The sequence below is a fragment of the Xenopus laevis genome, chromosome 1L, assembly GCF_017654675.1.
Source record: "Xenopus laevis strain J_2021 chromosome 1L, Xenopus_laevis_v10.1, whole genome shotgun sequence".
Lineage (NCBI taxonomy): Eukaryota > Metazoa > Chordata > Amphibia > Anura > Pipidae > Xenopus > Xenopus laevis.
In genome coordinates this window covers 108,955,406-108,970,657 of record NC_054371.1, presented here as the reverse complement: position 1 = coordinate 108,970,657, position 15,252 = coordinate 108,955,406, and the positions used below count along the sequence as shown (strand labels likewise).

Here is a 15,252-nt window from a genome sequence, read left to right as displayed (position 1 = left end):
GTATTTGTTATTAACTGCTATTTTATAATAAGGTTTTATATTTAAATACTGTGGTTTTGTTTTTCTGTCTTGGGTGCTAAATAGCAAAGTTTGGTGTGCTAGTGTGCTTACAGCAAGTTTGTCACAACCTGCTTTACTTTGCAGTTAGTTTTCCTTCAGTTTGAGGGGGTGGGGTTTGATTAGTTGCACCTGAACAGACTGAAGGCTTGTTAAAGGATCACATTCAAAATGTTGTCTTAGTCAATGGCATTATGAGCAGCAATCAGCATAGCTTTATGAAGGATAGGTCATGTCAGACAAATTTGATTGCTTTTTATGATGAAGTAAGTAAGATGCTGGACAGTGGGGGAGCAGTAGATATGATCTATTTGGATTTTGCCAAAGCGTTTGATACTGTGCCCCACAAACGACTGGTTTCTAAACGAAGGTCTGTTGGGCTTAATGAAGTCATTTGCGCATGGATAGGAAACTGACTACAGGATCGGGTACAGAGGGTGGTTGTTAATAGTACAATCTCTATTTGGAGTAAGGTTCTTAGTGGGGTCTCTCAGGGCTCGGTATTGGGTCCACTTTTGTTAAACTTGTTCATTAAACTATCCAGCCCAATTAATTCCATCCAGGATGTGGCATCCTTGCAACACAATCTTGACAAACTGGCAATCTGGGCAGCTAAGTGACAAATGAGATTCAATGTTGATAAATGTAAAGTCATGCACCTGGGATGTAAGAATATCCAAGCCATTATCCATTATGGAAAAGGACCTTGGAGTCCTTGTAGATGATAAACTTGGCTGTAGCAAGCAATGCCAGTCAGCAGCATCAAGGGCAAATAAGGTCTTGAGCTATATTAAAAGGAGCATAGAGTCAAGGGAGGAGGGGGGTCATTCTTCCACTGTATAGAGCACTTGTAAGGCCCCATCTAGAATATGCCGTACAGTTTTGGTCTCCATCACTCAAACAGGAAATTATTGTATTAGAGAGGGTACAGAGAAGGGCAACTAAGCTGGTAAAAGGTATGGAAAATCTTAGCTATGAGGAAAGACTGGCCAAATTAAGGATGTTCACACTGGAGAAGAGGCGCTTAAGGGGTGATATGATGACTATGTATAAATATATAAGGGGATCATATAATAATCTCTCTAATGCTTTATTTACCAGTAGGTCTTTCCAGCTGACAAGAGGTGACCCATTCCGATTAGAAGAAAAGAGGTTCCGCCTATATATTTGGAAGGGGTTTTTTACAGTGAGAGCTGTGAAGATGTGGAATTCTCTCACTGAATCAGTTGGCTGATAGGGGTTGGATTGCTTTTTAGCAAGTGAGGGAATACAGGGTTATGGGAGATAGCTCATAGTACAAGTTGATCCAGGGACTAGTCCGATTGCCATTTTGGAGTCAGGAAGGAATTTTTCCCCCTCTGAGGCAAATGGGAGAGGCTTCAGATGTTTTTTTTTTTTTTTCCTTCCCCTGGATCAACAAGAAGTTGGGCAGATTAAAAAAATAACTAAAAGGTTGAGCTTGATGGACGTGTGACTTTTTTCAAACTTACTTACTATGTTACTATGTTACTATGTATAAATAGAACCCCTGGGACTCCAGTGGAGCTTGCTCTAGTGTTTAGCTGCTCTTAAGTGTTTGCTCTTTAAGTGGGGGATCTGTAAGTGGAGTTACAAACACCGGAGTTAAGTGGGGGATCTGTAAGTGGAGTTACAAACACCGGAGTTAAGTGGGGGATCAGTAAGTGGAGTTACAAACAACGGAGTTTCAAACTAAAGGAGGTTCAAACTAGGTCAAAAGTTTGTTCTAAACCCTAATTATGTTTTTTTACATTTTTATTCCTGTTTTGATCTGTAACTGGGATAATGAGTGCTAGCAAGATTGAAGGTCTGACTCAGTGCACAATCTGTCATATGTATGCAGATTTGGAACAAGATATCCAAAATGCATGGTGGTTGTGAGCAAATTGCCACTTTGGAGGCTCGAGTTAGAGAACTAGAGCAACAAATTGCAACACTAAAGTCAATTGACAATCTTGAAAGGAGTCTCTTGCTCACTGAGCCGGACCTAGCGGGGTCAGATAGTTTGGGGGGAACAGAACAGCAGTAGGATATTGAGGCAGCGAGCTGTGTGACAGTTAGAAAATCTAAGGTGGGCAAAAGGAAAATGGAGGCTGATTCGGAGTTTATACATTGCAACAAATTTGCCAGATTGTGTGATGATGATGGGATTATGAACTCCGGATTGGCAATTCTAGATGGGGTTTATCTCTCTAACAGCCGGGAGACCAGTTTCTCTAGTAGTGGTGGGGAGGAGAGCAGAGGCAGGCCTAAGCAGATTGTGGTTGTAGGGGACTCAGTTATTAGGAAAGTGGATAGGGTAATCTGTCATCCGGATCGCTGCAACCGAACAGTTTGCTGTCTACCTGGTGCCAGGGTTCGGCATGTGGTTGATCGGGTAGACAAATTATTGGGTGGGGCTTTGAGATTCTGTTGCAGAAGCAATTCTATAAGGGAGTAACTAAAACACTAAATTTCAGACGTGCAAACTTTGACAGTATAAGGGCATCTCTGCAACATATTAAGTGGGAAATGCTTTTCACAGGGTTAAACACGGAACAAAAATGGGAAGTCTTTAAAATATTGCTTAATAAATATACATGTCAGTATATTCCCCTTGTAAGCAAAACCTATGTGTTGGTATTGAGGTGGGTAAGAAAAGGCGTGATTTTAAGGCTTTCAAGTTAGCTGGGACAGCCAAATCATTTATAAGGTACAAGGAGGCCAATAAATCATGCAAAGAAGCTATAAGGCAAGCTAAAATTGATATTGAAAAGGATATTGCAGCAAGCAGTAAAAAGAATCCAAAATTATTTTTTAAATATGTTAATAGTAAAAAAAATGAAGCAGGAAGGGGTGGGACCTTTAGTTTCAGAGGGGGGGTCAGCTGGTTGATGAAAACAAATTAAAAGCGCAGATTCTGAATTCATATTTTTCGTGCCTACACAAATGAGAAACCAGTTATTGAAGATTTCCTTCTTAATAGTCCCAATTCTAGTAATACAACTAATGATGCATGGTTTGCACATGAGGAAATTCAAAAGAAACTAGAACATGTTAAGATAAACAAAGTCCGGGGCCAGATGGTATTCATCCCACCTCTTTACTTAATTTTACAGGATTCATTAAAGTCTGGCATAGTGCCGAGAGACTGGCAAATTGCTAATGTGGTGCCTCTATTCACAAAAAGGATCCCGATGTGATTTACTTAGACTTTGCTAAAGCATTTGATACAGTGCCACACAAAAGGTTACTGGTTAAATTAAGGAATGTTGGCCTGGAACATAGTATTTGTACCTGGATAGAGAACTGGCTAAAAGATAGACTACAAAGAGTGGTGGTAAATGGAACATTTTCTAATTGGACCAGTGTTGTTAGTGGAGTACCACAGGGCTCTGTACTAGGTCCCTTGCTTTTCAACTTGTTTATTAATGACCTGGAGGTGGGCATTGAAAGTACTGTTTCTATTTTTGCAGATGATACTAAATTGTGCAGAACTATAGGTTCCATGCAGGATGCTGCCACTTTGCAGAGTGATTTGTCTAAGTTGGAAAACTGGGCAGCAAACTGGAAAATGAGGTTCAATGTTGATAAATGCAAGGTTATGCACTTTAGCAAAAATATATATAAATGCAAGTTATACACTAAATGGCAGAGTGTTGGGAGTTTACTTAAATGAGAAGGATCTAGGGGTTTTTGTAGATAACAAGTTGTCTAATTCTGGGCAGTGTCATTCTGTGGCTACTAAAGCAAATAAAGTTCTGTCTTGCATAAAAAAGGGCATTAACTCAAGGGATGAAAACATAATTATGCCTCTTTATAGGTCCCTGGTAAGGCCTCATCTGGAGTATGCAGTGCAGTTTTGGACTCCAGTCCTTAAGAGGGATATAAATGAGCTGTAGAGAGTGCAGAGACGTGCAACTAAACTGGTTAGAGGGATGGAAGACTTAAATTATGAGGGTAGACTGTCAAGGTTGGGGTTGTTTTCTCTGGAAAAAAGGCGCTTGCGAGGGGACATGATTACACTGTACAAGTACATTAGAGGACATTAAAGACAAAGAGCAGGGGACCTTTTTACCCATAAAGAGGATCACCGTACCAGAGGCCACCCCTTCAGACTAGAAGAAAAGAACTTTCATTTGAAGCAACGTAGGGGGTTCTTCACAGTCAGGACAGTGAGGTTGTGGAATGCACTGCTGGGTGATGGCTGATTCAGTAAATGCCTTTAAAAATGGCTTGGATGATTTTTTGGACAGACAGAAAATCAAAGGCTATTGTGATACTAAACTCTATAGTTAGTATAGGTATGGGTATATATAATTTGTGTGAAAGTAGGGAGGGGTGTGTGTATGGCTGCTGGGTTTTCATTTGGAGGGGTTGGACTTGATGGGTTTTCTCTTTTTTCAACCCGATTTAACTATGTAACTATGTATGTATATATTGGTGAAGTCAATATTACTAAAAATAATAAGATGCTGATTGATAATGATGCAATTGAATGCCTGTCTTAGTAAATCACCTCTTATTTGTTCAATTTCAAATAACAATTTCGTTTGTACCTGGGTCAGTAAGACACAGAATGTTATGCATTTATACCCAAATCGCAATAAATCATACTATGGGATTTTATCTTGAATTCCATGTTGAGTTGTATCGGAATTAGGGTTGCCACCTTTTCTGGGGGAAAAAATACAGCATTTCCTAAATTTTTATCTTTCTGCCCTATGAATAACTTAAAGGCATCTAGTGCCATTTTTAATGGCCAGGCTGGCCATAAAATGCAAAATATATCCACATTTTGTAATATTATTTAATATGACACTTAATATGATACAAGGTCTTTGCCTATCCAAAGTAGCCTTCCAAGGCAGCATTTATACTCATATTATTTGGCATATTTATAGCAACCATGTCCCTCAAAGTATTAAAGAGGTGGTTCACCTTTTTTTAATTTAGTATGTTATAGAACGGCTAATTCTAAGTAACTTTTAAATTGATCTTTATTTTTTATACTTTTATTTTGACTTTTTGCAGCTTTCAAATGGGGGTCACTAAAAATCAAATGCTCTGTATCGCTACACATTTATTGTTATTGCTACTTTTATTACTATTTTTTCTATTCAGGTCCTCACCTATTCATATTCCATTTTCTTATTCAAATAAATGCATGGTTGCTAGGATAATTTGGAACCTAGCAGCCAGGCTGCTGAAAATGCAAACCAAAAAGCTGTTGACTAAATAGTTAAATAACCAAAAAACTACAAATTATAAAAAATTAAAACCAATTGCAAATTGTCTCAGAATATCACTCTCTACATCATAGAGATGTAGAGATGTGCTCATGTGCGCAAACTCGCAAAAAGGAGAGATTGATGGAGGGGAGGAGAAAATGACAGAGAAGTGGGGAGGAGAATGCGATGGACTGGAGAATAAGGTGACAGGAGGGAGTGGAGTAAGGGGTGTGAACCTGGCTAAGGGTAGGCAGGACAATTTTAGAGGTAGCTTCCCAGCACCCCTCTATTATTGCTCCCTAGGCAGCTGCCTCATCTGCCTACCCCAAGTTCCGGCCCTGGGGATGCAAGTCTGGCAGGAGTGGGCGGGGTCTGGAAATGTGCTGGGTGGAGGCAGGATGGGAAGTGGGAGGGAGGCTGGGGATAGGAGTGCGCCGGGCCCCTCTGAAGATTTTTTTGCAGGGGGGCCTGGTGCACTCTAGTTACGCCACTGCCTGTAGTGCAAACTCATCTGATGGGCCCCTGGCACACCAATCTGACTACTATTTCTATAATATACAACAGCCTTCAACTGTTGACATGATGCTGAGTCTCCTGGTTCCCTACGCCTATATATATATATAAAGTTTGGCATTTCGATGTAGCCATTAGAATTTCTTCCCCCTACCAGGCCTGGACTGGCAATCTGTGTGTTTGGGCAAATGCCAGTTGGGCCACTTGTTTCCCCATAAATAACATTGTCATGAAGCTATATATATATATATATATATATATATATATATATATATATATATATATATATTGTATATATTGTATATATTGTATATATATCAATATATATATCTTTTTTTATATCACCACCTCATCAAAAATTGCAAAAAGAAGTGGGTGTTATTTTAATTGCACGGAAATGGTATTTCTGCCCATCTGAACTATAACGAGTATTTTTTTAGAAGAAAGCCTAGAATTACAGCGCAGACACAACCCCGCCCTGGCTATTCGGTGCAGTGATGTCAGACAGTAACTGTGGCCCAGGCGGTATTTTTGGGTTACATGCTTCTGTGACTGCTAATGTCTGTGAGTAGCAGCCTGGAACAGAGCAGGAATGGGGAAGGGAGAGGTAGGCCCATTATATAGTGAATAAAGTACCCCCTCTTGTAAAATATAAGGATATTATAAGTTACAGAGCAGTTTCATAACCATATAAAAACACGAGACCGAAGGCCGAGTGTTTTTATACAGGTCATGGAACTCCGAGGTAACTTTTAATATCCTTATATTTTGCAACTGGGGGTACTTTATTTATTATAATACACAAGTTTCAGTGAGTCGTGTGACAGAAATGACATCAGAACTCACCATTTATAACTGATGACATCAGAACTCACCGTTTATAAGGATATAATTTACAAGATATTCATGGCTTTTGTGTATTATAACTAAATAAGCACACAAATAAAGGCGACACACCATATTATCTATACATGCATATAATAAAATTGGTTGTCAAGCTGCACCATTAGTGAACCACAGCTCCCAGCATCCCCTAAAAGTCTTAAATCCCCTTGCACAAGTGGCTAGCATTTTAGTCTTCATTTGAAAATCCAAGCTGAAAACATCCAGATTAATTCTTTGTATAGAGCTAAATATCGACATATTTGTCCCTGCAGGGAACGTGCCACTGGAGAGGATACCTGCTGTAACAAGGAGCAGTGAAAAGTAAAGCTAGAATTTTGTAACTGGCAGGAAATACCCAACCCAAGGAATTCGGCACTCTGTGCCCATATATGGGGATTTTACCTTTCAGCCAATGAAGGGATATGGGCAGGGCCACGAGGGGGACACAGACATTGAATCAGGGGAAGCTGACTCAGACAGACAGAAGGGGTGGGGGTGAGAGAGACATCGTCTGAGCAAGTGGAAGGGAGTGTGTGAGATTGCAGCTGGCGCTGAGAGAACTTCTACTGAGCTTCTTCTACCTGCAGGCAGGAACACCATGAGCTCCCAGTTTAACAAGGGCCCGTCCTATGGCCTGTCTGCCGAAGTCAAGAACAAGGTAATGATGCTGGGTACAGTGAGGAGATGTGGGATAAGGGGGAGAACGAAGGGAGTTTCTATGTAGTCATGCAGCAGACAATGAACATCTGCAAAGAGAAGGGGCTTCTAGACAGATATCAGATTTACTTTTTAGTACAGCTGAATCACTTGAATCTTTCCCAGGGCTTCGCTGCATTTTGCATTGCTGAAACTTTTAATTACCTCGGAGCCACCTAATTCCTCAGGTAGTCCCTCCATTGTACCTCGCATAGTTAGGATTTCTGCACCATTTCTGCCTCTATACATAACCAGAATTCAAAAGGATATGTGGGAAGCCCCTAGGGAGCCTTAGGGATTTTGCTTCAGGTCAGTAAACGATGTCCTCACTGGAGCACCATTGTTTTTGGATACTTTTCAGAGTTTGAACCATCCTTCGATGTGCACATTTAGTTAGGCCCCACCTTGGCACATAACTGATAAGAAAATATTGTTGCACCATCAAGTCACTTACATATCTATCTAGGTTTCATCCCCAGGTTTGCCAGCCCCACATAGTTCTGTGACCAATTGCGAAAAGGGATTTCATAGGAGTGCGCACCTACTTACCTGTAGAAATGCCCTCCTTTTAGCAAATTGGCATCACATCTGGTAAATTATAATTTCAAGTACTTGGCTGATCCTGCCTGGCAACATGTAGAACACACCCAGCAATCTGACATTAAACAAAATAAATGCAGGAGCCAATGCCTCTACCACTTTAGTGTCAGCATGAAAAGATTCTTTTCCTGGGAGGCTGCCTTCCATGCATTCTGTCCTTTGGTTCAACAATGGGAGAGACAGTAGGGGGTAGTTTCAGCTGTTTTGATATTTAATCAGACTTAAAAAAAAACATGGTGAGCAAAACAATAGAAAAATGTTCCACCTTTGCCAATAGAGAAAGTGAGTGGAATAATGATAGAGAAAGTGAGTGGAATAATGGGTTCACTGTAAAGTTGCAATAAGAATTATGCTACATTAATGTGATACGCATATTCAGGATTTCTTGTGGTATCTGACTCTCAGCAAAGACAGTAAAGGATGTCAATGTTAGGATAACATTATTAACCCATGCCACTCCAGACTTGAGAAAAGCTATTGGCCCATGTATAGGGCCAAAACAACCCAAAAAAACTCCACTTAAGTACATCTTCTGTGAGGCTGGTGAAATTGCTACATATTTTAAACAGCAACCATTGTAATCAAAATGTTTCTGTCACATTGCTTTTCTTCCTTTAGGACAGAGTCACACACAGGGATTCAAACGCATTTCTCAGCCTGTGCTTTCTAAGCATTCTTAGAAAAGCGGATCCACTCTCATCTGCAGCTTAAATGGAGATTGCAGGCATTATTGGCAAATCTCTGCTTTACTTTGTATGACTTTGCCCTTAGGCTCTGGCCACATCGGGCTGATTCATGGCCAGCAGATAAACACAGGCCAATTATCAACCCTAAGGTTGAACTGGAGTTCTCTCTTGTGTTTCCACCCTTGGAAAAGGGTTTTACCCCAAAACGTTGCATTAATGGTCTTCATCAAGTCCTACGCTCCCCACTCATATGTGTTCCCATTACTGCACAAAGAACTGTATTAAAAGTATTTAGTACACTCATCCAGTTGCAAAACGTTGCATGCGGCAATAAATTCTAAGCAAGGACTTAACCTGCTACCTTGTGTGCCAGCGATTTCTTGTACCACGTGTTTACACCCGGAGAGACTGTGTCGGCCCAGGTGTTGGCACATGAAATGGATTTTGGCGATCAAAGCGCATACTGACACATTTTGCCACTGAAATCCGCTCCACGTGCCTGCACCCAGGCCGACACACTGAAGTCATCCTAAGGCCGAGAATCAACTTAGTGTGGCTGTAGCCTTAGAATCTTCAGTTGAGTATTTCGTGCATAAAGGAATATACAGATTAAATGACCTACCCAAGGCCACAAGAAGTTAAAACTGGAGTCAAATTCGTTTTTCTTTAAACCAAAGTCCAGTGTTTTTTTTAGTTGTCTTTAGTTATGTAACACTAAATATGGGTTTAAATGCATTTTCCATTCTCTCTGACAAAAATGCCTGTTAGCTGAAATGGATGTTCAGTTTTTTGATTTAAGAAAAAAATGTAAGTCTGCTGCATTTGGTTGAATCAATGGTTTTGTGCCTTTTCCTGCCATTTAGTCCTTATCTCTATGCAATCCACTCTGAGCTACATTGCATTCACTGTGGGGACACATAGCAAGATAATTTGCAATTGTTTAGCACAAAAGATGTTAACTGCAGACTGAGATTTCCCTGTGTGGTTGTTTAGTGCTGGAACAGATGTGGAAATAAGAAGCGTTGGCCACATTTACCAGATGCATCTCCAGATGGCAGAAAATGTATAGAATCAATAATGGAAATGAAAGGCATCTGTGCTCTTAACATATGTCAAGAGTAGGGCAAACATATACAGGGGCGTAAAAAGAAAGAAGGGGAATTGGAGACGAAGGGGAGGGGTGGTTGATCAGGCTGAGGGAGGGCAAGATGAGATCCGGTATGTGATGTTCTTGAATGCTCAGGAAGTTGTCATTTGTGTCACACAGAGCAGAACCTTTTCCTTTCCAGTACATTAAGAACATAGAAAAAAAAATGTTGGCTCATTGTGTCTGTACAGTTGTCATTCAGAGATTGGTGGATATATTTAGGAGTTGGGCACGCTAGATAAGAGGAGAGTCTAAAAATTCCTTTGGCCAAACAATACTGCTTGTCAGGGCCTAGTAACTGGTTTGTAAGCAGTGATGTATATTAAAAAGAAACTGTATAAAGCCTGACTACCGAAGTTCATAAACTGAATGTATACTATCCTTTCACTTGACTTCCTAGAGCCATGTCAAATTTGATATCATGTGAAAAGTGCTAATAATATATGAATAAAGTAAATAAAGGCTTTTGAGGCAGTGCTGTTTCCCAGTTGAAATTGCCGTTCTCAATTGACAATTGGCTAGCTTCAGAAGTTTGCTGGGAGAACAATAAGAAGGCAACAGCATATAACCTGTTGTATTGAGCCATTAAATTCATAATCACAGTTTCTTCTGTATTTCTCAAGTTGGCACAGAAATATGACCCCCAAAAGGAGACAGAATTAAAAGTATGGATAGAAGAAGTAACAGGAATGTCCATTGGGCCAGACTTCCAGAAAGGATTAAAAGACGGCGTCATTCTATGCGAGTAAGCAATCGTTTTTCATTGTGGGTTGTCACATGAATTTGTACTGTGATTGTGAAGGAAGAGGTGTACAAGGCATTTTTCTATCTCAAACAGCTGTAGCAATTTGATTACAAAAGGAGGAAAGGGTGTAAGTTTGTTTCTTGAACTGGCTGGCTGGTTTACACCATAAGATAAATTATAGAAAACAAAAATGCAGTACTGCAAAAGGAAACAATACCCTCGCCTTTAATTATAACATGTGTAATTGATAAATGCAGAAGTGTATTGTACCTATAATGTATGAAGAGCAATGATAGGTAAAGCAAACTGTAAAAGCAACTGAGGATCAAAATATTATCTTATGTATTCACTAAAACATTCATATACTGTTTTTTGTAAATGGTTTTGGTTTGCCTTTTTTCAGTGCTTATATTAATTTAGCTTAATGAACGCTTATTCAGTGCTGCATTACTGTCAAGGAACTGTATTAAGATGTGTGCTTCAGTCCTATTAAATTATGTTTTAACACTTTTCATTCACTAATATTTCAGGCTTATGAACAAATTAAGACCACGTGCCATCCCAAAAGTGAATGTCTCCCGACAGAACTGGCACCAGGTGAGAAAGGGAACTTTATTTACTATCGCCAGGAAAATGTGATGATTCATAGATCCTGTGAAACTATGGATATTTCTGCTTTATCTGAATAATAGTGGATATCATCTGGTTTTTATTAGGTAATGAAGAATAGCAGGTTTTTTGGGAAGGAATTTCAGTTAGACAGGCAATGGAAATTCTGAAGCAACTGCATGAAAATGTGATGCTAGCTTTTGCTTTCTGTATACTATATTCACACTTTATCCTTTTCTACTGCAGCTGGAGAATCTCTCCAACTTCATTAAAGCAATGAGTCTTTATGGAATGAAATCGGTGGATCTTTTTGAAGCCAATGACCTTTTTGAGAATGGCAACATGACTCAAGTACAGGTGTCTTTGCTGTCACTTGCTGGTCTGGTAGGTCTTGTTTTATGGAGAGAGTCTTGTACCTTTAGTTTTGTTTTTTCAAGCACACCATTTCTAAATTATATATTTATCTTAGGCGAAGACGCAAGGTTTGCAGAGTGTAGACATCGGGGTGAAATACTCAGAGAAAAAGGAGCGGAATTTTGATGATAATACAAAGAAAGCAGGAAACTGTGTCATTGGGCTGCAGGTATGAAACAAGAGACAGATTGAGGGCAAAGAGGAATGTGGCAATGGGCCACAATTCAAAAAAACCAGAGGGAAATATATGGAAATATATTGAAAAAAACAATGTATATGTGCGTGTGTGTTTTTGCATACGTTTAAAAAATTGCAGTCTCATTTCTCATTTCTTCCCTTTTCAAAAAGATGGGCACAAATAAATGTGCCAGTCAGTCTGGCATGACAGCATATGGCACAAGGAGGCATCTGTATGACCCCAAGAACACAATCCTACCACCAATGGACCATTCCACCATCAGCCTACAGATGGGCAGCAACAAAGGAGCCAGCCAGGTGGGGAAACCATTAAAATGCCATACAAAATGCACTTTTATCTACTTATGCTAATCTGTACTAATGTCATTTTGCTGGTTGTGCCTAGATCAGGCAGCAGAGATGTCTGTTCAAGAGAGCCCTGTACCAAATACCTTTCTTGATGAGGCATTAAAGGGCTCTCTTTGCATGTTGTTCACTGTTCCAGTTGACTCGCATGCAAATTGAAAGTTGTGTAAATGTACACTACTTTTTTCTGTCCAGATTTATTGTTGTCGATTTTTTACTTTGTTTATATTTCATAGAGCATCTAAGTGAACATCAACTTTGAAGTGTACACTGCATATATCACCGAAACTGGAAAGTAGGAATAGCTTGTTTTTATTTAAACAGGTATCCTATTAAACTGCCACACAGATATTAATACTTTTATGCACACTGCATTGTCTTTACCTAGAAGTTGGGGGGGAAGTCATAATTAATTCAGGAATGACTTAGTATCTGTATACAGAGGCACATACACATACATACCTTTTGCATTCAAACACACACACACACCCTACTTTTAAAAGCAAACAATCTGTTGACTATAAAAACAAGGTTTTTTTTCTATAGATTTTGCAGACACTGAAGTTTATATAAGTGTTTTCAGAAACACCTGGTGAAAAAAAGGGCTTGTTGCCGCTTTAACCCTTTTTATAAATATGTCCTTTAAAATCCTGTGCAAGGATTCTCATTTACATTACTAAAAGAAAGCCACAGAAGAACATATTCTTGAGAGAATGCATATCCAATTTTACCTTGCCTTGTATGTCTTTTAGCTTATAATGTGCTAGTAAATTTTTCTTCAGGCTTTATAGGTCTCTTTACAGGTCTCTAAATTCTTTTTATTTGTTTGTTTTACTTCTGACAATCCAATTTCAGTTACAATGCATGCTGAATTACATATTAAGTATGTACTTAATTAAGTATGTATTACGTATTACGTCTTCACACAATTTCCTGTTTGTGGTATATTGGATTTCTAATGTTTCCAGGTGTTTTGATCTATTTACACTTTTCTGATTGGGGAAAGGAAAGGTCTTTAATAAATCAACACTTATCATTCACTGTTTTGAACAGTAAAACTTTGTTGGTATAAGACATTTAAGCTTAATGACAGCAATTACTTTTAACAACTGCAGGGTATTAAAAACAATGCATTAAAACTGATGCTTTGTAAATTTTTCCAGGTGGGCATGACAGCTCCTGGCACTCGGCGTCACATCTACGACACCAAGTCTGGAACTGAGAAGTGTGACAATTCATCTATGTCACTGCAGATGGGATACACCCAGGGAGCCAACCAGAGCGGTCAGATTTTTGGGCTTGGCAGGCAGATCTATGACCCAAAATACTGCCCCACGGGTAATCGAGATGATCTGCCTCATGATGAAAATGAACAAGAACAGTACCAGCAGGACTTCTGAACCCGTGTATGGGGCGACATTGCCATTACGACCAATAAGAGCTACCTTAAAATTTGAAAAGGTGTACCAAATTAGAAATATTTCCCTTATTTATCCTCGGTTGCACACAATAACTGGACTTCATGTTAAATCTTGCATTAGAATGTATAAAGATTCCAAAGATTATTTTTATTGCAAAAGAAAAACTGTTGAAGAAAATAATCAGGTTGAAGGGTCTGCCATTTTACTCCATAATAGATGCCTTTACAGTGTTTGCTAGTTAGAGATTGTCTAACTGTAATTTGCAGGCATAAACTTCAGAATTCCTTTCTGCTGATCCTCCAGAGTAGTGCCTTACATTTTAAACCACAGAGCAGATAATACCGCCTTTAATATTCTGCTGTGAGGGATGATTAAACAGGTTTTCTCTTCCAGCCCATTGCCATAAGGATAACTTCAAAAAGAGAAACATGCAGAGAGCCAAAGCTCTTTGTATTTATATACTAATGATATTTGAGATAATATTGGAATCTACTTAAAGAAACAATGACTTGCACTGGAGGTTTGCAAGAAATCCCTATGCAAGCTAATGGTTTTGATTCCATGGGTATTCATGGATGAAAAGAGGAGATCATCTTACTTTAAATTCCTCTCTGCCTGGTGCTTTGAGATGAAATGACCAAGCACCATGCTTTGCAGGTCTTTTCTAATGTGAATGGACCAAACACAGTTTGTAAAAGGAAACATTCTGTACAGGAATTAAATTTGTATTGTTTGTATATTTTAATACTTTATTAAAGTATTTCCTCTTATAATACCATTGCCTAGGAAGTGGAGTGGCTATATTGGATACTAATTTTTGGGGTTATGCGCCCCTCCTGCATATGCTGATAAATACTATTGCAGCTTTTTTGACCCCAGGAACATACATTACCTATCTTTCCATGTAGCAAAGTAGCAGGAGTCTGAGTTTGCCTGATACACAGCACTATATGTGCAGTGTTAAGACAAGCTAATAATCATTGTAGCCCAAACTCCACTGTGTTAAGCAATGAGATTTTAGAGCCTTACTGCCTCAAGAACTGCACCAAAATACTGCACATGCTGCCTTATGCCTGTTACAAGTCTTTGTAGTTTATTGTGACTAGTGTGTGTGACTGGGAGAAGTTCCATCCTCTAGTTTCTCCAGCCCCTGCCTCAAGTTTTATTATAAACAATGTTTATATAGGTCAGAAATGTGTTTGCCATGGTTGATTATAAATGCTGATAATGCTGACCAATGTAGATTATGTTACTTGTAGAAGGCAATCAAACACTCTTCAAGTGATTTTATATAAAGGAACAGGCATGTTGAGCTACTTTTCAATAATGTTATTCTCATTGACTAAATGTCCTCATTTTTTACAGGTAACTTGTCTACAGAACCAAAATCTTGATCATTGTTTAGTGCTAAATGTTTTCATTCTAATACAGGGTTTGGCTTTTTAATTTCTTTATCTTTATAAAAAAAAGTTTTTTTTATCCTTTCAGTTTCTGTAAAATATCTATTGGATGTGTAATATGGGCCAAAACTTTTAATAAGTTGTCTGTGAACAGGATTCATGCCTATAATACTGTAACTAGATGACTTTACTTTTGAGTTGTGTATACCACATTTAACAAGCTGCATTAGGAGTTCTATGATAAAACATAGCTTTTATTTGCATTTCATAGGTCAGAATCCCACACTACAGCTCAAACACAAATTACC

General features: G+C 39.0%; 1 protein-coding gene across 1 annotated transcript; it reads left to right on the top strand.

Moving 5' to 3' along the window:
* Nucleotides 1–7,203: 7,203 nt before the first annotated feature.
* Nucleotides 7,204–15,249, top strand: cnn2.L (calponin L homeolog; the record flags this gene model as incomplete). The annotated part of the gene is given in 9 exon segments (NM_001087284.1): nt 7,204–7,341; nt 10,436–10,557; nt 11,088–11,154; nt 11,413–11,550; nt 11,636–11,749; nt 11,929–11,946; nt 11,948–11,950; nt 11,953–12,075; nt 13,287–15,249. Coding segments are annotated over 9 exon segments (882 nt in total). The 3' UTR covers nt 13,524–15,249.
* Between the last annotated feature and the right edge of the window lie 3 nt (nt 15,250–15,252).